Source organism: Photinus pyralis, unplaced genomic scaffold (assembly GCF_008802855.1).
Source record: "Photinus pyralis isolate 1611_PpyrPB1 unplaced genomic scaffold, Ppyr1.3 Ppyr1.4_LG5, whole genome shotgun sequence".
In the NCBI taxonomy this organism is placed as follows: Eukaryota; Metazoa; Arthropoda; class Insecta; order Coleoptera; family Lampyridae; genus Photinus; species Photinus pyralis.
This window is the reverse complement of record NW_022170596.1, coordinates 43,988,185-44,011,102: the sequence shown is the minus strand read 5'-3', so window position 1 is coordinate 44,011,102 and position 22,918 is coordinate 43,988,185. Positions and strand designations below refer to the sequence as shown.

Sequence of the window (22,918 nt, the reverse complement as noted above, 5' to 3'; positions counted from 1 at the left end):
AAGCTTGACCGATCATTATAAAAAAAACCGTCTGTCATCTTTTCCATGGTAACAATATTATATTTTGTTCTGAACTTCATTTTGTGCCATGCTCTGCGGCCCATATTTAATAAGAGTGACGGATGTCATTGGAATCCACAATGATTTGTTTCTCTTTATTTACCCTTAAGGGTACCGCTCACTATTACAGCTCACATAGAGCGCACTGCACCGAAGCGACGCGAAGCGGCACTCTGTCATCTGTTATCCTAATCTTCATTTAACAATTGTGTCCGCTGATGAGAAAGATGCGTTTATAATTTCCGCTTTATGCGAAGAAACTCGCAAATATGCACGAATTTAATTGTGAAAACTAGCTCTATACAAAAACAGTAAATTTTCTATTTTTTAATGACCTATTCAGATTAAAAAAAATAATAAGTTTCATGTTTCAAAAATATACATTTTTGTACTCTCTCAGGTGTTTATGTAAGCTACTAAATTAGGGGGAATGTTTGGATATTAATCCGAATTTGCAATAAAGTTGTCTTCCGAATTAAAAAGAGTTATAAAGAATCTGTTACAGATGACCCAGTTTCTTTTATGAGCTATTAATTTTGTAGCAAGCAAAATGTAATTCGCGATTTCCGTACAACTAACAAAATTTACATAGACCAAGAAGATTGAAGTTATGCTCTGATTTGTGCTTTCTTAACTTAATGGATGATCTACCACCTATCGCGGACACCTTCCGTGAATTTGCCGCCAAAACTTCCTGAAAATTCCAAGTATCGAAATTTTATGAGGCCGTAACATTTTATAGTTGCAAGAATCGTGTACACGGTCCTTAACCTTACCAACACAACACGTCAGTTCGTCCAAATTTGGATGAATGATCAGTATAAATAGATTGCACTAGATAAGTATCTGATTGTAATACAATGATAAGTAGGACTTTGCATAATTTTAAGGAGACAGGTGATTTATATTCAAAGTGCAGAAGAATAGATACATTATTCCTTTGAATAAGATGACATTTTTCATCTTTCATCAAATGTCACTTGAAAACGCCCCCAGCCTTGTTTCCGCCAAAATGGTTAATCTATGTCCATTAATCATACCATTTCCGTGGGCATCTATCATAAATCTTGTACATGCGATTGCATCACGCTTAGAAATAACCCCTTAGCTGAAAGAGCTTTATGGTCGTCTAATTAAAGGCTCAAAGTGGGAAGTGTTTTATTATCTCTTAAATATAAGCCTGAACTAATTAGGCATTTTGTAGAACCCACAGGAGCAAAGCGAAAATATAACGCATCTTCATCCGAATGGTTAATCACGCGTTATTACGGCTCACGCGCGCTTGTTTTTCATAAAAGATTTACGTCATTTTACGATTTAGGCCCGGTTGTATAATGTCAGTTTAAACTTCAGTTTATAGTTGAATTGTGGGTTAAAGGACTTGATTGGCTAATATGTCACAAGTTGGCCAATCGTATTTCTCAAATCTGTCGGTTAAACCAAACTGAAGTTTAACCTGACATTGTACAACCGGGCCTTAACGTAGAACCAGGAAAAGTGTACGAGCAGGTGTAAGTATGTGTAACATCGGTAATAAAAACAAAGTTTTTGGCACAAAAATAATCAATACAAAACATCACCCAAGTGTTTTTTTTTACTTTTATGGATTGATTATTGAGTATCGGCTTATACAGATGCATTATGCAGAAGGTTAATAGCTTGACTAGAGACAGCATTTCATTTTCAAGGTACTTTCTTTTTCGTGTCACGGTTTATATTTCATTATCGATGTTGCCTCGGGCCCAAAGAATATGTATGAATAGAGAAAGTAGCACTTCAACTTGACACTGGTGCGGTTGTTCATCTGTTGATTGACAAAGTATGGGCAGAGATCCTATGTAATGCAATGCACATTTTTTTTTACAAAACTGCCATTGTTCAAATGCATGTATCTTGTGTTGGAGCTTGATTCCGTTCAACATCAACCAAAAGAAATAGAAATAGTTTTAGAAATTGTCAGTCACTATATTACCTTCAACTATAAAATGGTCCCGAACATTTTTTTTATGAAAATGGATAAAAAACGGAAATATCTTTCGAAAGAAAAATTCCGCATTCCCCTCAACTACATAATTTTCTAACTCTAATTTGTGTTCTGCACGAAACAGTTCCCAATGTTCCCATAATTAATTATTGGCGCAAAATTGTGCATTCAGGGGATCGGTCGGGCTGTTTTTTGAACGGGAAGCATTCCGACCATCCCGTAGTTTCAAAATGGTGACCATTTTAAAACGACAGACCTAACGCAACATTTTTAAAATATCTTTTAATATGTGCCTTAAATCAACATTTTCCAAATTACCAACATTGTACAACGTTAAATTCCTGACGTGATGGTGTATACTGCAAAATCGATTTACAAACATGCTTTTTGTGTTAGTATCTGCAATGAACACTGAAACTTAGCATTTTTAAATTGCGTTACAGTATTGCTCCATATGGAAACAAGATATGAAGAATCGCATACGATTTTCAGTAGGGGAATTTTTTGCCACTCAGCTCCTATTCGGACATCAGACTTTTGATACGGCTCATATTCAATAGCACTAATCCTTGAACTCGTAGAAATCGATTGGCGAAGATTTGACATTGCTGTCTCTTTTCGTTCTCGATTTAGACGGGGAACAGACAGACAGACGGGAAGACGGACAAAACCATCACAAAAAAGGCATTTTTTTCTGTAGAAATTCCCGTGAACCTATAGATTTGTGTCCGAAAAAGCATAGGCAGTTTGGACATGAGCCCACAAAATATCAAAGAAAAAGGAAAATGTTTCTTGCTTGCTATCGTCCTTCAAAGATGGTAAAAAAACGCACTTTTTGCCTGCGCCGTTTATCCGATGAATGTGATAAATTTGGAGTGCATTTCCGTTTAACCAGCTTGAGCTCAGAGTTAAGCCCAGCTTAAGGCTCCTCTGTAGTCAATCCGCCATATTGGAAAAATAGCTTTCTTATGAAATGCTGCTTTTGTAGTTGAAGTCTAACAAATTCTCGATAGTGGATATTCTTTGCAATGATGAAAAGAACGGCGGTACTTAAAAAAAATTGAAATATCCGTCTTAGTTTTTTAGGAAAATCGACGAATAGAAAAATCGTTTTTCGTAAATAACAGCCGTTGTAATGGGAGTAGAAAAACCTACAGCACCAATTTGGAAATCCGACAGAATTTTTTACGGCGGTACTTAAAGATATTATTTCCATCTATTATGATAAGGCATATATTTTAAAAATTCGTTCCGCGATTTTCAGAAAAGAGCGCAACGTTAACATAAAGGTAGGCAACTCAAATTGCACTTAAAACCCCTAAGGCGATAACCCATTACTTGCAAGGGAAAACAAAAGAAACTACCTGACATTATCCTGGCACATTGATACCTCGTTCCTAATGACATGGATTAGATAAGCTACTATATAATTAGCTAATGTTTATTTTTATTTTTATAGAAATACTTTTTATTTCTAAAACATTTTTCAACTATCTAGATAAAAATGTGACTCCTTTTTGTTTTTTTAACATTTTGTACCACGAAACTGCTTATCTACGTGCATAAAAACATTTAAAAAATGTGGTAGGACAGGACAAACGCATGACCTCGACATAAGGAGAAAGCACAATACCGCAATTCCTATGTAACATCCTTACAAAATACTTCAGAAGTCTCAATTAGGCCCCCCTCTTTTTTACCCTTATCAAAATAGGGAGTTCGGGGAAGAGAGGGACTAGTATTATCCATACTCTAATGAAAGGTCTCAACAAAAGGAATCCGCATTTCTACCTCTTCGACGCCTCATCGTGATCGGTTAGAATTTTTATCTCTATAGCGAATTGCCGGAGAAGGTACTCACAAAGGGCGATTGGGACGTGTGGAACAAATATATCCATTGGTAAGTAAGATCAACACGATAAGAGCGAATACAGTTTGTCGGAGGAGAGGCAGAATGAATCGTCTGGACGAGACGTCTATTGGTGAAGTCCAAGCGAATATCTTGACAACAGAAGAGCCTTATAACCCAAGTATTTACTAAGCAATTTCGGTTTTAAAAAAATGCACTTTATCTGCACAAGAGTTGTGCACAATTTACAATTGTTTCAATATGATCTGATATCAACAAGGATGAATACTTGTTCGTCAAAAAAATAGAGGATTGCCCAATTTCAATTTTCACTACTGAATTAAAGATTTAAAAAACCGAATTATGATACCGCACAAACGATGCCAATATCGATACTTACAGACCAAAAGGTGTAAATTCGATTGCTTGATGTCCATGTGATATGTCATGCTTTTTGGTGCCGAATATGGTTCTACCCACAAAAATGGAAGATAGGTTGCAATGACAATATGTATAGACATGTTATTGTGTTAGTTACTTACCAGCAGTTTTGTCTGTTCGGAAAAAACCTTCATGGGCCGTGCATAAATAAAACGAATACGCTAACTGTACAATTATTTTTTGAAAAGATAAGAAATTTTTTTAAATAAGTAAATAATAACCTAGTAATTATAAAAATGTCTAAATCAAAGTTGATAAGTAAAATTGATTAAAACAAATAAACGGAAATAATAATAAGGTGTAATTAACAATGTATTGGGAATTTTTTCCACTAATTACCTTAGAATCAAGTAATTTACAGAAGATCTCATTATAGACAAATGGAGTAAAAGGAACAGGTATTTGTGTAGCTTCATTCAAATATTGACTACACCTTTTCAATAAACTTGTTTACATAATTAGTCCTTGATCATTATACCTGGTCTATTGTGTTTAACAATAAATGAAGAAAATATGCAAAACTGAAAAGGATAGAATTATACCGTCTTCGCACTCCACGAATATACGTAGAAATGTGTATTGTTGGTGGTCTAACCAATTGCAATAACATTGAAATGCAAATTGACTACAGAGGAGCCTTAAGATGGAGTGGCGTTACACCACAATTGATAATTTGTAGCTTGACTGAGATTCGCTGTTTGCACAAACACGTGTTTGGTTATTTTAAATTGGACATCTTCTGCGCATTCAACAAAATATGTAATTAGGGTGACACATTTTCGGTGGTTATTCGGACGGTAGAAATTTTTAACTTTCAATAAGAAGAAGCGAAAATTTTTAAAAAATCCATTGATGAGATTGAACATTTCTTAATACGCAAACAACATTAAAACGAAAACTACGCAATTATATGCAATTCTCAAAGGAAAAACATACACTGAAATACAAATTCAATCGAAACTAACCAACCCTGTGCTTATTTCGTAAATAGTCCCCGAATATTCTTATAATCCCTCGCTTAGTGATCTAAATAGTATAAAATAGTCCAATCACGTCCCTAAATACGAATTTGCAGCAGTTTTTCGGGAAGAATGAACCCTTTATTCTATGTTTTTAGATCACATTGGCTTTATTTGCCAGTATATAGATAATTTCAAAATATTCACATATTAAAAAAACAAAGCATTCATAAATTGAGCAAAGCTGGATGATTCACGTTATAATAAAAATAAATAAAAATATATTCATTGGAAATATTACTTTCCTCAAGATGAGACCACACATGAACAAATTTCATACAATTCAATTTCTCCTTGATTTTTTAAAACCGTTACAGTAAATAATCGAATCTCCATTCTCCATTACTATTTGACTGATACAAATCTAAATCCCTTAAAATATCGGTTTCATACTGTTTTGAATGCAATAAAATGGTTACCTCAGTTATACAGCAATGCCAATGTCGATATCTCTTATTCGTTCAATATCGAAACTTTCGCTATTGTTCGTATTTACCGTAATAGTTTCTAATTTGCAAATTATCCCATGTAATTGGGAGTCACGAAAACTTTAATTCGAGCATCTTTACGAATTTGTTTTACAAGCAGGTACTTAACTTGACTTCGCTAACGTATTAGCACGAAATTTCTCCGAAAGTAATGCGCGCTCTCGATTATTAGAGTGTCACATCCAAATATAAAACCGCCCTACACACATTTTCGGGTTTTTGATCCAACACGAACTCTCTAACACAATGTAATTGCATCCCAGGGTAAGTGACTGGTGTCCCACAAAAACAATAATCCCCGGTGCGGTGCTAGCAAAATAGTTAAGCGCGAATTTTTTTCACAATATCAAACACCCCACGGTGATTTACTGGTGGTTTACCACCCACACGAATGGTCTTAGAACAACCAATTTTCCACTAATTTCCTTTTTTAGATTGACACCGCTACCTTGACGCAAATGGCAAGGAGGTTATGGGAATCTAAACCCGAAATTTACAACACTACCTCAAAATATTATTAAAATATGCGTATTCTTTCTAGAATCTAATACCCTTTCCAATGTCAATGCCTCACTGATAAAAACAGTGGCGCTATCAAATGTTGCCAATGAGTGGGTGTCTCCGATCAAATATGACGGATCACTATAACAGGTGTGCCTACACAAGCGTAAGAATTCCTAAAATCTGTAACCCAGGCGTCTTATACACGTACTCCTTTGTTTAATGTTGTTCACCAAACTGTTTTGGTCGATTTTATTACACTCACAAACTACGACGATGTAGACTTTAAAAAGTCTCAATGTAAATGCGAGTACACTCACCTATAAACTAACATTACTTCAAACTGAAAAACGTCGAACAAACTTAAATAATCTTTAATAACTCTAATGTCATAAAAAGGTCAGCAATGCCCTTTACCGTCAAAGCTCCACTTTTTTTTTCTAACACCTTTTATAAACAGGCATTATCTTTTTTTCATCAGACTGCACTTTTACGAAGTTAAACACGTGTCAACGTAAACAGAATGTTATCTATTATTGTCTTATCCAAACTCATTAACGTTTAACACACCTGTTCATTTTACACCAAAGTAAAGCCTAACAAATACGTTATGAAGATAAATAAATGTTACACAAAGATACACCTGCAAATTTTATCAACTTAAAATGTATTTATGTGACCTACATGATTAAACAAAAACCATCTGTGGCGTGGTCAGCCTTTCTGATAAATATAAAGAAACTACACAAACTAAAGTTATGCGTGGTATCGCAGCAGTTCTGCTAATCGATGTTTCGTAATGATACATATATTAAATAAACAATGGTCTCGACAATTTTTTTTTGTACCTATAGCTACTTAATCGTTAGTTATATCGATTTATTCTATTGGATGATTAGGCACTGTCTATTCCGGAATTAAATAGCAAGGATGACAATGTGATGCTTTAAGCTTAACAGAAGTCATTAATGAACTAGTTGCCCAAGCAGAGTTACTGTATGAAATTCCCATAAACATTCAAAAGAAATTTCATTCTAAAAAAAGGTAGGAATTATGGTTGGATATACCTACTCATGATGGATATAGATTGTGGAATCCCGAACCAAATTTACTAAATACAGAAAGTAAGAGTACCGTGCAAAATTTTCATCAAATTAAAATGTGAATTGCGCCGACTAGCTGAACCGAATGGGTATTCTTATACGTTTTCATACAATGTCGATTCGTCGATGCAAAGCATACTTCAATTTTCTTTTGTAATAGCGTTGCCATGGTATGTAATTTAACTTATTTTAGGAACTCAGTGTAGATCATTTTCAATATCCAGTAGACGCATTCCGCAATATTTAACGATAAATGTACTTCGTAGACTCAAATCTTTTTCAGTATCCTCACAAAAAAACAGTTGTATTATTGTTTCTTGTTCATAATTAACTCGCCATTTAATAACCGATTAATTTCCACATTGCGTGTTTTTTATCATTTGTAATTCGAATAAACTGCTTGAGTACATTTTAACACGCCATTGGTTAATTGATTAATTTCCGCATCGTGTATTGTTTAGAATTTGAAGATCGAAAAAAACTTACACGTTTCACAATTAAATCGCTTTCCCGCCTTTTACCCGCAAATTGTAGTCACTCGACCGCTAATTGTTCATTTGAAAACTAATTCTGCGTTTGTAACTAAGAAAAACGCGCGGACGAGATGTACACTTCCGTAGACACTACACATCTCTCTGGCTCGCTGTGCTCTTCGCTATTTGTATTAGACCAAAATGGAACCAACGCAATTTTTGAGATTCGCGTCCCCTTGGCAATAGCCTACCAGCACTTTTGTTCACACTACAATGTTCGTGTCGGTTAAACGGAACCGCGGTATCAGTGCCTTGGTAGCGACCCAAGCGTTCTAGATGCGTACATTTATCGTTAATAACTTACCGTAATTGAAGTTGTTGTAAGAAATATTTTCCGATACGAAAAACGGACGCAATGCGAAGAATTAGCATACACCGAAATAAATACAATCCACGTAAACACAAATAGATACTACTTCATCGATTAACAATGTTAATTCCTCATCACAACCTTAGAACTTTGGCAAACAATCGATTTCGGCATTATTCCCTTCAGAATCGAAATTTCACATCCGGAAAGGTTTTATGCTTAAGCGTTAGCTGCGCTTACGATAACTTTTTTCTCTAACTTCGCGATTAAAAGTCTCGACTGATGCTCGTCTGTTGTCCTATAGTTCCACAGTGTCATGCCAGAACGGAACCACCGCAAATTTTGCGACCAGCGTCCCCTTTTTATCATTCGCAAGGCTTCATTTTTATATCATCTGTTGCCGCAGCGCTATGCAAAATGGAACCAACGGAACTAGACGGTTCACTGCTTTCTCTGCTCAAAACCCATACATTCTTAACGCGCCTGCTACACATGTGAAACTGACAAGGACAATTCTATTTTATTCTATTTAATATTCAAACCTAACTTGGAAGTAACTTCCCCTAACTCATGTTAACTTACTAAACCAGATTAAATTCGCGCCAACACCCATGTATACTATATCTTGCAACTGCGCTAACCCTTAAAATCGCAAATAAATCTAAACTGCAAAGCGGATTCCCGTTACACTATTTCGCTTGCTTTATAAATAATAATTTGCTTTGCGAAGGAATATAGTTGACGAACATGTCGGAAATACTCCAATTATTATACTATATGCCGTTTGGATTTAGGATTATGGCCTTATATCAAATTTAATCCAAATTTTGAGTAGATTACAAAAATTAATAAAAGCTAGCGAGTATGAGTCAACTTCCGGTACAACCGGAAGTGTTAAAAAACTGAAAATATTTTAGCTGACACGAACAATGGATAACATAACTCTATTCTTTGGACGCCCTGCTTATTCAATGAGCGTTATTATACCCACTTAATAAGTGTTTATGAGGATTTCAAGCTGTGTATTGTCAAAGACTTACCTAATATCTTCTACATTACTTATGTGTCACTTAAAGCACGGAAAGGACTCTTTTTTTTAGTATCTATAAGCCGTAATGTAAACTAACGAATTGTAACGAGCATTTATTTATTTACAATTAATTGACAATAAACTTATAACAGTCTTGAAATTGAAAGTAGTATTTATCACTCACTATTTATAACATAATACGAGCGTAACCTATTTATCACTGATATTCCACTTCAGCAGCGCTGCTAGAACTAACTGAAGCACAATTCGATTTGCTTATATAGCAAACGCCCATATTTCTCGAAAGTTCTCGAGAGTTTCCAACGCTCTCAAATGTTTTAGAATGTTCTCAAACAAGCACATCATATTTCCTGGAAAGAATCCGTTTTCGTTTCTTATCGTCGATGCACAATCTTTTATGCGCCTCGATGTCTATCGGAATTTCAAGAATATTCGTTACAATATTAACTTTTTTACAAAAGTAAGGATTGAATGTGCTTGGCAAAAGTCCGCATAGAAGAATCAAGCAACTAGTAAAGCGTAGGTTATTAAAATTTGCTAATTATCCGCCATTGTGGTACTATGTTTCCTCTCTAGCATACAGTCCCAATTGATTGCGGTACTGTATGCATCGTCAGTTTATACCGAACAGAGTAACATACCTATCCGTCGCGAAAAGAGTTGTTCACGAAAAGAATAGGTAATTTAGATTAAATGGCTAAAGAAAGCTTAAAAATATGGATTGAAACTAAAATTCCTCACCATTCCAAAGAGGAAAAAGGTTATGGAAATAGAGGAACGCAAAAATAGGGCAACGAGAGTAATGAAGAACTGTCAAGATGAAGCCGAATAATAAGTAACATGTTCGCCCAGCTGACTATGAGATGACTTATCTTGCAATAAGGTCTTTTGCTGACGAAGTTCCATAAAATTTAGAAATGGCAAAAAAGATTTCAAGAAAGCAACGCCAGCACACAAAAGCCAGAAAGAATTAATACTATAGATAGGAAAAGAAATAAGTGAATATGTAGTACAATGAACACGCTTAATTTGTATACACGAGAGCGAATTCCACTATTTATCACTTCAGCATTGATCTTGAGATTGAAATTAATCACAATTCAATTTACTGATATAGCAACCAAAAAGCTTCTGGAGAAGTCTCTAATCAACATTTCGTATTCACTTATCGTCGGTGATTAATCCTTTATCAACTTGGTGGCGATTTGATGACGCATTGATATCGCTCGAGAAAATTCGTTACGATAGTATGTTATTACACTTGTTTTGTGTGCAATATTGTTGTGGCGTAGTCCATTCAGTGCTGAAAATAGACCTATCCTACTTACAAAAATTATAAAGTAATAATCTCAAAAGCGTTTTGTTGAAACAATTTGGGCATTCGGCCATACGTCGCATCAAATTGCATGTTTGTGTTTATGCTATTATGTAACTGAAGGACGGTGGCTTCTCTACATTTCAAAATAGGTCATCGGTCTGTGTGAATTTTTACACATTTTGCAACAGTCGCTTCCATATCCAGTGCTCTATGGAAGCCAGTCTTCTCATGAGTTTTTTGTCATACTACTACTTCCATTTGGTTTTCAAGTGTGCTATCCCAAAACCCTCTCAATAAAGATTATCCAACAAGTGCCCTTAACCCCTACATTGTATATTTGAACTGTCTCCCAATTTATCTTAATGATTAGCACATTAGCTAATTAGATGTAATTAATCTTAACGCCCCGAGGCCGATGTGTTTTTGAAAACGAGAGATTTAAGTAATTTTCAAATTACCATTGAATACTGGTCATAAATATCCTAATCGCCTTTTGTGCATGAATGCTAGCGATGCCAAATTGCTATACTTACCTATGTTACAAGGCAATACAAGAACATGCTGCTGAAGTATCATAATTATATGGGTACTTAATTTGGGTTTTTCATGTAAAGGCCGAGTTATTTCGACCTTGTAATTTTAGTTGCTCTATTTTACATTGGATTATATCAAAATAGTTCACAGTCATGGCTAAACGTAATAACTATTTTTAAAAAGCTTCAATTTTAAAATTCGCCTTTAATTTTTGCAGGTTGTGGTCTTCGAAGGACAATTCAAGCATCTACATGCTATTTGAGTACGTGTGCGGCGGTGAATTATTTTCATACCTGAGAAATGCCGGAAGGTTTAGTTCACCTACGGCCAATTTTTATTCGGCTGAAATTGTAACCGCCTTAGACTATTTGCATTCAAGAAATATAGTCTACAGAGATTTAAAGCCCGAAAACCTACTTCTTGATAAGAACGGCCATATGAAAATCACCGACTTTGGATTTGCGAAGAAACTAACCGACAGAACGTGGACCCTTTGTGGTACGCCCGAATATTTAGCACCCGAAATTATACAAAGTAAAGGACACAACAAAGCCGTCGACTGGTGGGCACTAGGTGAGTGTAAAAGTTTGTTGTGAAAGTAACGCATCCAAATCACGTTTGCTCGTCCACTGGGTCACTGACATTATTACAAATTCTTGAAAGCATAATAATACAACTTTTTATTATTACAGGGATACTTATTTACGAAATGCTCGCCGGTTATCCTCCTTTCTACGATGACAATCCATTCGGAATATACGAGAAAATTCTAAGCGGGAAAATAGAATGGGTGAAGCATCTTGATCCAGTTGCGAAAGACTTAATTAAAAAACTATTAGTACCAGACAGAACGAAACGTTTAGGGAATATGAAGGTATTTGTTTCTACAAGCTGCTAGTAATTCCTTACTGATCTCAATTTAACAGAGCGGTGCTGACGATGTGAAAAGGCATAGGTGGTTCAAAGGCGTCGACTGGTACCAGGTCGTCACAAGAAAACTGGAGGTAAGTTCAATCTTGCTCTTTCAGCCAATGATTAACAAATCATTCTTCAGGCGCCCATAATTCCTAAAGTATCGTATGACGGCGATACAAGCAATTTCGACGAGTACCCCGAAATAGACTGGAAATCAGCTAGGCCACTAGATGAAGATGAACAAAAACTGTTTGAAGATTTTTAACAAGAAATGTGCGTTGTGTACATATGAGTAGAGGAATAGTATTATAGAATTTATGTGCTATATCAAGTATTTATTATTACTATGTGATAAATTGTTAATTATTTAGGTAAACTAATAAGTGTACATAAGAGTGAACTTTAGTATTCTTTTCTTGACTAATTGTCGTTAGTTGCAAACAGAACATTAGGAAGACGTAGATCTTTTTGATATAGGATGCAGAAATAGATCGTTTTTTATAAATACGAAAGTGAGAAATAATAATTTATATTTTTTAGAAATCGTTTTCAATTGTTTTTCAGTCATTTTCAAAATCATATGAGCCTCGAAAACGGGCAACTAACGTTGCAAGAGTACATCAATGGTTGCCCTTCCCAGTTTGCATAGAAGTAGAAAACTAATACCAAAGAGTATACTCTTTGCTAATACCATTGAATAATATTCATTTATTATTCAAGGCTGATACTATTCATCACAGCAATTTTTTTCGCGCTATCTGTACTAGCCTTAAACTATCAACGGCACAGCAATCTTGATTTACCCTCTATAGTTACAGTTGGCAAATCGCTAGAAAACTTCTAACTTTCATTTCATTTCCTGCGAATCTTGGTAACAGCTCGGACTGGGTAGTACGAATAGGACTCCTATGTTGTGTTGCACTATGTCGATTTTTGACACGTGAGACACAATGGACAAGGGAGTTGAATAAAACGAAGAGTTTTGTGCGCAAGAAAAAGCAAGCAGAAAATGGAAAATTGCCCACAAAAGGTCAGGAAAACCCAAATCATTGGACAAAAACTGGCATAACACACAAATGTGTAATGTTCCTTGGGGGGTCTATCAAGCCGACACGGAAAACGTTGACTTACCCTATACTTACGGTTGGCAACTCTGGCAAAAACTACAAGCAGAGCCACCTACCTTTCAAATCGAAACGATGGTAGTTTCGCGGCACTTTTGATTTGGATGACAGTCGGCTCGATATGGGTGGCACGAATGGACTCCTACGTTGTGTAATCGGTTCTTTTATGTGTTGGGCCGTGAGACATAATCGGGAAGGGAATTAAATAAAAGACAGAACTTTTGTGCGTAAGAAATGACAAGATCAAATAAATATATTAACGCACACACAAGACCATGCCAGGGAAACCTTCTACGGGACTAAAACCCTGGCACAGGCCACAAAAATACATGAAATAAATCACCTACAGCAATAAAAGGCAAGAGAAAATACACATAAATAAAACATCGCAAATGGTATGATAAAAATCAGATAATCAAATCAAATGCAATTAAACAAGTTCATAAAATCAAAATTCACAAGACATCATAAATGCAGTGGAAACATGATAAATCAATTCAGTACAAAAACACATCAAAATACCTGTACGATCAATAGAGATAATACAACTCATCAAATAAACAAATTGCATGTACATAGGAAACATGTAAATGGTGTGGCTCTACTCCATCCTTCAGTTAACATAAATTAATTTACCACGAAAAGTACATGTGAGAATGCCATTGGTCAATAGCAAGTATTCATGTGAAAATCGATTATCGCTCAAACAGAACATACAGGGTGATTCCTATAGTACCTGCCACCGTTTGGGAGCGTGTAGGTGGTGCGTAGGGGAGTATTTTGATATAGGACACTTGGGGTCGGAAATCTAAAATAAGGGTGCCAGAGCCAAATTTACCTTCTGGAATTTCGCGCCTGTAGGTAGGCAACCCAACCGGCCGGCGGTGCACACGGAGCGATCTCAGGCGGCGATGTGTGGCTGACACTTGATCAGAATTTTGTTTAAACCCACGAAATCCCGTCTGCAACGACGCGTATCAAGTGAATAAACACTATGGCAATAGTATAATAATAGTTGGCTAGATGTAGGAAGTGCATTGAGAACAACGGTGGCCACGTTGAACACTTGTAAACGTTATTGCTTTTGACTGTCGTTTTCTCTCCTTCCTCCCCTAGGCACCCCCTATACGCTCCCAAACGGTGGAAGGTACTATAGGAATCACCCTGTATTTTAAATAGAGGAAATGTTACTGAGAGGGCCCCCATCTCATATTGCGAGACACAGAAATGCAGCCTGCATGAGCCGAGCAAGTAACAGATACAGCGAAAGATCTAACTGCATTAGGTACCTACTCCACGGAGACAGAATAACCCACTCGCACACGCAAACATCGAAACATCAAATAAGAGAGCCCCCCTTTCGTATAGCTAACGCACAGAAATGCAGCGCGCCACGAATCAGCAAGTAACAGATACAGCGAACCATCAAACTGTATTAGGTACTTCCCTCACGGAATAGTTACGGGTCAATCGAACAGAGCAACATCACACCGATAATCAACTCCTCATGAATAACAGAAGTAAATACTTAATTAAACAAAATAATGGCATAATCATCTGTACAGTATAAGACACAAACATGATTCATCTAACGGTACTCAAAACAAAGGCATGGAGTACGCCATCATTCAGATATCGTAGTTTATGCAAAATCAGCAAAATGTAAATAATATCAAATTAAGGCAAGAATTCAATGATTAAATAGCTAGTACAAGAAAGAATAAAACGGTTACTACCTGTAAATACACCTTCAAAACACCATCACCATAAATAATCAAGAATAATAAAAAAAAACCCGGGAAAGCGTGTCCCTTCCGTCGACCTCGTCGCCATCTTCTCTCCATTCTCCCCTAGCTTCGTTACCAAAATCCCCTAGTATTCGGCATCTGCGCAAAACGGTCGTTGGTTATATACAGAGCATATTATATTTTTGTTTCGGATGTAAACGTGTGTTGCCTAACCATCAGGGTGGATTATCACAAATGTAAGAAATAAATCAATTACGAAACAAAATGCAAAAGAGAAACACACCTCAAATATCTGCAGTTGTACAATAAAAATAAGATAAGTAAATCGTCTTAAATGCAGTTAAACAGATTAATAAAAACGAAACACAAGAAACATCATACATACAAATGCAAAACAAGATGTATTAAATTAGTACAAAAACACATCAAATACATCTACGATCAATTTAGAGAAAACAACTCGTAAAATGATAAATCTCATGTACATAAAAACATTCAAAATAACATGGTTCTGCTCCTGTATCAACTACCATTAATTTAACATGAAGAGTAGAGGTGAAAATGGCAACAGTATTCATGTTAAAGTCTATCATTAACAGATGAAACAGACCCACATAATAAACACAAGAAAAGTTAATATAAAGGCATAACCACCTGTACATCTTAATAAAAAAACATGATTCAGTTGACGGTAGGTAGGTACCTACACATAAAACAAAGCTTGGAGCACGCCATGCTTGAATAAACAAATATCAAAATCTAATGCAAAATGTACATAATAACAAATAGTGACACGAAAATGTAAGATTGATGATTAGCACAAGAAACAATAAAATGATTACTATCATCGAATCATCGAAAACTTACCATGTTTGCCGTATACAGAGCGTTTCGTATTTTTTCCCATAGTGCTCTTATTTCAGCTGCCTAACCGTAGGCGTTTCTCGCTACACTGTGCTGCTGCTGCTGCTAGAAGTGGCGCTGTATAGAAACAGCCACGTCAAACATCGCAGGTGGTCGCCCATTGGTCGCCTGTGGGCTGTGAGATGCACACAATTTATGCTATTGTATTTTCGATTCGATCTAGTCCATGCGAAGAAAAAGATTTCAGTTTTGCAATGGGTAGGTACCCACCTGCGACTGTTTTTTACACTAGACGATAGTAAGAAATGCTCACGCGCTTCTAATGACGTAACTGGTTGAAATTTTTGAAATACAGGCGCCATAATATACCTATAGAAAATAGCATCATGACAATTGACTTGATGACAGCCTGACATTAGCGACTTGTCTATCATTAGGCGATTTCTTTCGGTGATCCAAACGCGTTTGGATTGTCAAATCACGTTCTTTCGAAGTGTGATCTTATAATCATGATTGCTAAAATCGTGAACAAACTGAACATAAAAGTTTTATGATCACGAATTCCTAACCTATAAATGCAAGGATATTTTTGCTAGTCCATATTTGTAACTGAAGAGGAGCATAATCGCGCATGTACTTCCACTTGAATTTAAATTATTTTCATAATCCAAACAAAAAATACGTAATTCGAATGCAAATGTGTACTACGTAAACTTAACCATACTTTGATTTAAATTCGCGCGTTCTTTCGTAAAACGTGATCCGACGAATCACGATTTTGAAATCATGATTGCGAAGTAGCCGAAAGAAAGCGCCTATTTTGATATGGTTCAGGCGAGTCGCACATTGAGACGCACGCGGCGCACGCATCACAACCACTGACCTCTATTTTTTATTCAGGTCAGTGACCAGTGATGGATTAAACCCTTTAGAGGCCCTAAGCACAACCCCCTTTTGAGGCCCCTCTCCTAATAAACATTCAAAATGTTTAAACATTTTTAAATCAATGTGAAATTTATTTTGATTATGGTATAATCCGAGGTATAATCACATATATTGGCCATTTTATAATGATCAGGTCTGAAAAACTGATAGAATGTCTATTCACATCACCATTCAATCATAACCGAGGTCTTACCTTCAACCTTCCCTTCTACTTTAATATTAATTGATGTAAAGTAGGGTTCTAATTTGCAATTGGGTTCATAAATGGTCGCGATGCGAAAAGGGCACTGTGAATGTTGAATCGATTAGACTCAACTTTTGGCATTGCGTATTACATGGTTAAAGCTATGCGTATATTGAATTTCATGCAATTCGGTTCATAACTAACGGAGATGTCAAAAAAGGGTCTTCCTTATTTTTCGACCTACATTGCCAATCCACGAACTCAGATCTACAAATTTGATAAAGAATTCACCTGCAAAATTTCATCGTAATCGGTCCATTCGTTTTTGAGATATCGTGCTAACGCCCTAACGGACAGACACCGCAAAATTATAAACTCGCTGCTAGGAGCTCATTAATAACGCATGTAGGTACCTACAAAAAAAATTATTTCCGTTATTTAGCAATTTTAATCAACAAAAATCAATTTTTCCCAGAGATTTTTTCTTGCTAGTTATTAGTTTAGGAGGCCCCCAGACAAGATGAGGCCCCAAGCATGAGCTTATTGTGCCTGTGCGGTGATCCGCCTCTGCCTATTTATAATGTTTTGCTTGGGTAATAATGGGCTTTACCATGAATACTTATTACTGGCATTTTCACGTATACCTACAGGCCGTGTTAAATTAATTGAAGTCGATGCTGGAGTAGCGTCTTGGTTTTGACGTGCACATGCAATTTACAAATTTATCTACGAATAATTTGTATTGTACTTAACCATCCAGGTACTAAACAAGATCCCGCTTAAATTTGAAAAGTGGCACGTGATCAAACATCTAAAGCAGGGCCCCCTTACGTTAGTTGTAGACAACGCTTTGACCTGAAACCTAGCCTGATGCACAGAAGGGAAGGAACGTAAAATAAAACACTCAAATTGTGAAAAGTTTGTTTAATAATGATCGCAATTATTAAGATTGTGCCAGCTCGGAAATTTAAGTCGAAATAAATTACATTGCAAAAATAAAGTTCACCGAATAAAAATAGAAATAGACAGGGGAAAAAGAACTTACCAATAAAAAAACCAGCCGTCAGATTAATATCAAATTGTGTTGTAAAATTAATTGTTTGTAATGATGTGAATGCGTAACATAAAATTATAACATCACAAAAAGTAGCAGGTATACTTCAAGAGGTAGCATATAGGTTAAAAACAAGTTTCTGGAATTATGGATCAGGTAAGCAGGTACCAAAGATTCTAAGAAAGGGTGAAATACACAGGATGTGACTCATCTTTGGTGCAATAAAGTCCTTTTGTTAAAAGCAAGATGAAAAATTACATGGCCTTGTAGGCAAATTTAACTAAAAACAAGATATGTGGAAATTATTGAATCGCCACTCATTTATCGCACATAGATTCTAAACTGAAGAGCTTTGATTAGCGTAATCCCGCTCCTGCAAGATAGGTAACCCGCCCCTGGTTTCGGGGTTTCGAGCCTACAGTTGAATGTCGAAGACAATCACGGAATTTGGGGGTCGTACTTCAAATGGTTACAGTTTTTACCACTCCCGTGACTGCTTCATTCACGGAGAAAAATGTTAGTAACAAACAACAAGTCAGTACATACATCAAACGAATCGGTAATTTCCACATATTAAAATAAAATGATCAAAACTTATATGAATGTTACTTCAGGGACAAGACCAAGTAATCAACATCAATAAACATAAATTAAGCAAGCATTACACCAAAAACGTAAACAATTACAAACAATAGCATAACGGTATCACATATGTGATCCTGCATTGTGGTTAAACCAAGTAAATTTCAAAAACAAAGATTCAAACACACACAAAATATAAAATGCGGCATACAAAACACAAATACGATATAAAGAAATACAAAAATTACTACCTGCATTTAAAAAAACGCAAAATAACAACAAACATTTATGGAGCGACGCGTTCACGACCGCCATTCAAGACAAGATGCCAAACGTAACCCACATTCGTGCTTTCTAGGTGGCGCAGGCAGCTTTTCCCCACCTAGAAATTGCATGGTTGCCAACTCTCAAAAATGTTTGTATCGTCGTAAGTTGTATATACAGGGTTTCAATATAGGGATTAATGACCAGGGACTAATAGCTCTTACGCCTTCTTGTACTCCAATCACAAAATTTCCTTAAATTTAATATCATCCATGGAAACAAAACAAACGTCAAAAGTGTAAATGTCAAGCGGGTCGTGTACTATTTGTGTATTTTTTTGTATTAAAATGGATAAAATCTCAAGCTATTAAAATTAGTCGTAGATAAAGTAGAGTACCTATATTACTCGCAATAATGGCTATTATACTCTCGGAATTTTACTCCCTCACCGCGGAAGCGGCTTTGCAGTTCGTAAATATTCCTTGAGAATAATAGCTATCATTATTGACTCGTGATATAATCTACTATTACCAGTTGTTTTGCCTAAATTGATTTGTAGTAGTGTTCATGTGTTTTTGTGCCGAATTAATTGATTGTTTTCCACTTGTATTTATGATGTCTCCTGTACGTGTTTTGTTCTTGCTGATTTAAATGCATTTGATTCGATTACCTGATTTGATTTATCGTGATTCTCACTTGTATTGGTGATGCATCTTGTGTCTCGGTCTTGTTGATATACTGCATTTAACTCGATAAAAAAAAATTTTTCACAGCATTTTTTATTTTTTATTTTGTTTTCCTTTGCCTTTTTTTATTTTAATGCTCTTAACATATTTTTTTTTATATTCCTTATAATTTCGAATAGTTTTAATACATGAACATTATTATTGGGGCAACCTGTTATGTTCATAGATAGGTAAATACATAAATAAATAACTGATTTTGATTATACAATTTGAGATGTTAGATTTGTGTATGTCTCTTTTGCATTTTGTTGCTGTAGTTGATTTATTTCGTATATTTGTGTGAGTTATGCTAGGTTAATTGTCTATAATTTTCCTGTTATCACCTTGTGTGCGTAATATGTTTTATGTGTTCTTGTCTTTTCTTACGCAATTATGTCTCACGTCCCAACTCCTAAAAAAACCGATTACACACAAGCTTTTCGTGCTATCCGGTCCGAACCGACTGCGACATAGATTCAAAAATGTCGCGCAATGTCCTTCGTTTCGACTAGAAAGTCGGCTTATATTATTTTTCCCCAGAGATGCAAACTGTAGGTATAGGGCAAGTCATGATTACAGTGCCGGCTTGGAGAATCCCTAAGATCATTACAAGGTAGTAGTGGCATCGTGACCGATTTGCATAAAACAACATAATTCGGGAATCGTATTCACCCTATTTCAGCCCATTATTATTACTGGTTAACGAAACGCCGGCCCGTGTGGCGTAGTTCAGTTAAAGCTGAACTGTGGTGCTGAGGGTCCCTGGTTCGAATTCGGGTTCGGGCATGGATATTTGTAAATGTATAGTGGGTTGGGTTGGTAGAGAAGCCTTGGCTGAAACCCCGCCCACTCAAAAATAAAGGCAATAATAAAATAAATAAAGACTGGCGAGCACCCACTATGCGTAGATTATCGCTCGCTACATACCAAGACAAGGAGGAGAAATGGGATGCTGCTGTACCAAAAGTTAAATGGGTTTCCGTTTGAATCAGAGAATCAGAAATCTCCCAAACCAGGGGAAATTGTTGGAACTACTATATTAAAAAGTAGGTCAATCCATTAGGTACCCAAACTCGCGCATTACTCCAAGGAAACCATATTTAAAAAACGCTGCTGCCGAGGCTGCTGCTATCGTTTTTTGGTTCAAGATCAATAAGACTAATATATTTCCGTACAAAAAACAATTTTATTCTTATAAAATGGTCGGGCTTCTTTGGTAAGGTTTGGTAAGTACTTGCTACAGACATTTACTAGTCAACATCTAGCTTTCGAAAGGATCCATCTATTCCAAACACATCGCCAACGCTCTTTGGTTTACCAACTCTCTTTGATTCATTCGAGCAATACTGTGCGTCATTTAAAAACCATTCCCGGTAACTCTCAACCTTTGTTTTCCATAGATCTGCCATATTAACCGATAGGTAAATATTAAAAAAAAGTCGCACCTTACCTATCAAGTCGGTAAGGTTTCCATTTTCGCCTCCGAGCTCTACTGGCAGTGCCTCCTTCGAGATTACGCTGTAAAGGTCTCCGAAATATGATCCGTTACTAACTTTAATCTAAAAAAATACGTAAAGCCATTTTCGATATATTAAAACTGATACTGACTCTATTTCCATTTTTCCCCAGTAGGAAAGGCCGGACAATTGTTTCAAAAGCAGTTGGTACGTTTATAAAGTGCAAACCTTTAGGTCTCAATGGATAAACGTCGTGTAAACACGCGGAGGTTTTTTTAATAATGGAAGGCGTCACTTGCATCACATGCCCCATTGAAACGCCTTTGAGGTTATGGAAGAGCTGATGACCAGAAACCACAAAGTTGTCGTCCTCGTTCATCAAAATGTCGAAAATCATAAAGTTCACTTTTATAACGTTGAGAATGTCCGCTGTTTCCGGGTTTAGTGATTCGGTAGAGAGATAAAGCACTTGTGGGGACCCTTCTGATTTTGGTAGTGGTAACCAATAGCAACTGCAAATATTGTTTTATCATCGTAAACCGACATCGGGTACGGTTTCGCTTGCTGCAAGTGTCTATGAATCATTATTATTCATTACATTGCACTGCAATATGCTGGTGATAGGAAAAGCAAACCCCCAATTGAAGTAGATAAGAACTAAAGACTTACCCTTGTTTCAATATTTCTTGAATCTCCGAAAGAAATGGGTCCCTATTGTTGAAATATTCCGGTAGGAGGGTTTTGAACGTGTAGTATGACTCCAGTTTTTGTTTGCATTTTTCTAGACTGAATTTGCAACCACGCAGGAAGCTTAATATCAATTGATCGTCTAGAAAACCATTGTTTATTAAGCTATTAACAGAATTACTTTAGCACACCCGTCCTTGCGTTCAAATGAGGTTGTCTTTGCAGCCATTCCTTTATGTGACTTATATCTTCGGAGATACGTTCCGGTACCTCGTATAATTCAGATTCAGCTAACTTTTGCAATGTTGCGGAAAGCGGACGAATCGACATGCTATCACTTGAATTTGTATGTGAATTCTGAAATGCTGTATTTATTCTTATCAGTACCTGTAGGTATCTTATCTTGGAGTCCTTATATATACATTTACCGGCATGCAAGCGTAGGTACACCTACCTTTTTCCGATTGAGTAACTGAGGAACACACTTCTTAGAAAGATGTCAATATAGGCAGCCGACATGAAAATCGCACAGAAATAGGATTGACGTCACTTATCTAAATTGAATGTAGACTTACCTGAAAGCCGTAAAACGACTGGATGTGTCATAAGTTGGAAGCAATTAATTTGAATTTTTATTCAGCCTTCAAATTTTACACATCTAACAGTATTGTCTGTTTGATTTGCATATTGCCAAAATTAATACGCTGTAGACAGGTGGATTAATTTGCTTCTTTTACCAACAGGCGCTTCTCCAAATGGGACCATATCTCATAGATAATACCATAGAATTGACACATATTTTGCGATTCTGAGGATGGTAGGAATAGAATTCAAAGGTGCATGTGGTCTGCTGATGCACTGATGTTCACAGCCCAAAGTTCGATGTTTACGAAAATATCCACTCACATCATTGCTGGCGACGGCTATTATAATCATTCATTAACCTTAATTAAATTAAATACAAATGATATGCAATTTTGTACAAGGTAACGACGTTTTACGATAAAGCCTTGTGTATGCTTAAAAATGTACGCAATTGTTTTAATCCAGTGCGACACATATGCAGTGTCAGGAAAGAACTCTTTCGGGAAGATGGTTTTAATGCTATTACAATAATTATCGGATTTGTAAATTAGCATATTAGAACTATTACCCAAGTCACCACAGAATCACAGAGC

General features: G+C 36.2%; 2 protein-coding genes across 6 annotated transcripts in view; one reads left to right on the top strand and one right to left on the bottom strand.

Moving 5' to 3' along the window:
• The window catches only part of LOC116171386 (cAMP-dependent protein kinase catalytic subunit 3), a 45,948-nt gene extending 33,442 nt beyond the window's left edge, over positions 1 to 12,506 (top strand). The window contains exons 3-6 of the mRNA XM_031488198.1: positions 11,409 to 11,764; positions 11,884 to 12,065; positions 12,118 to 12,195; positions 12,246 to 12,506. Coding sequence (XP_031344058.1) covers positions 11,409 to 11,764; positions 11,884 to 12,065; positions 12,118 to 12,195; positions 12,246 to 12,371 — 742 coding nt within the window. The 3' untranslated portion in view covers positions 12,372 to 12,506. The remainder of the gene's footprint in view (positions 1 to 11,408; positions 11,765 to 11,883; positions 12,066 to 12,117; positions 12,196 to 12,245) is intronic.
• An 8,256-nt stretch (positions 12,507 to 20,762) lies between these two features.
• On the bottom strand, positions 20,763 to 22,666 carry LOC116170948 (retinol-binding protein pinta-like). 5 transcript variants are annotated; one of them, XM_031487529.1, is made up of 7 exons: positions 22,316 to 22,666; positions 22,195 to 22,227; positions 21,932 to 22,105; positions 21,723 to 21,882; positions 21,205 to 21,565; positions 21,047 to 21,155; positions 20,763 to 20,998 (listed from the first exon to the last, which is right to left on the bottom strand). In XM_031487529.1, exons 1-7 carry the CDS (start codon positions 22,344 to 22,346, stop codon positions 20,847 to 20,849), a joined length of 1,020 nt encoding a protein of 339 aa, XP_031343389.1. In that variant the 5' UTR covers positions 22,347 to 22,666; the 3' UTR covers positions 20,763 to 20,846. The 5 variants fall into 5 exon arrangements, with proteins under 5 accessions (XP_031343389.1, XP_031343390.1, XP_031343392.1 ...); XM_031487530.1 differs by having other exon boundaries at positions 22,195 to 22,212; positions 22,316 to 22,665; XM_031487532.1 differs by having other exon boundaries at positions 21,932 to 22,097; positions 22,195 to 22,212; positions 22,316 to 22,660.
• Between the last annotated feature and the right edge of the window lie 252 nt (positions 22,667 to 22,918).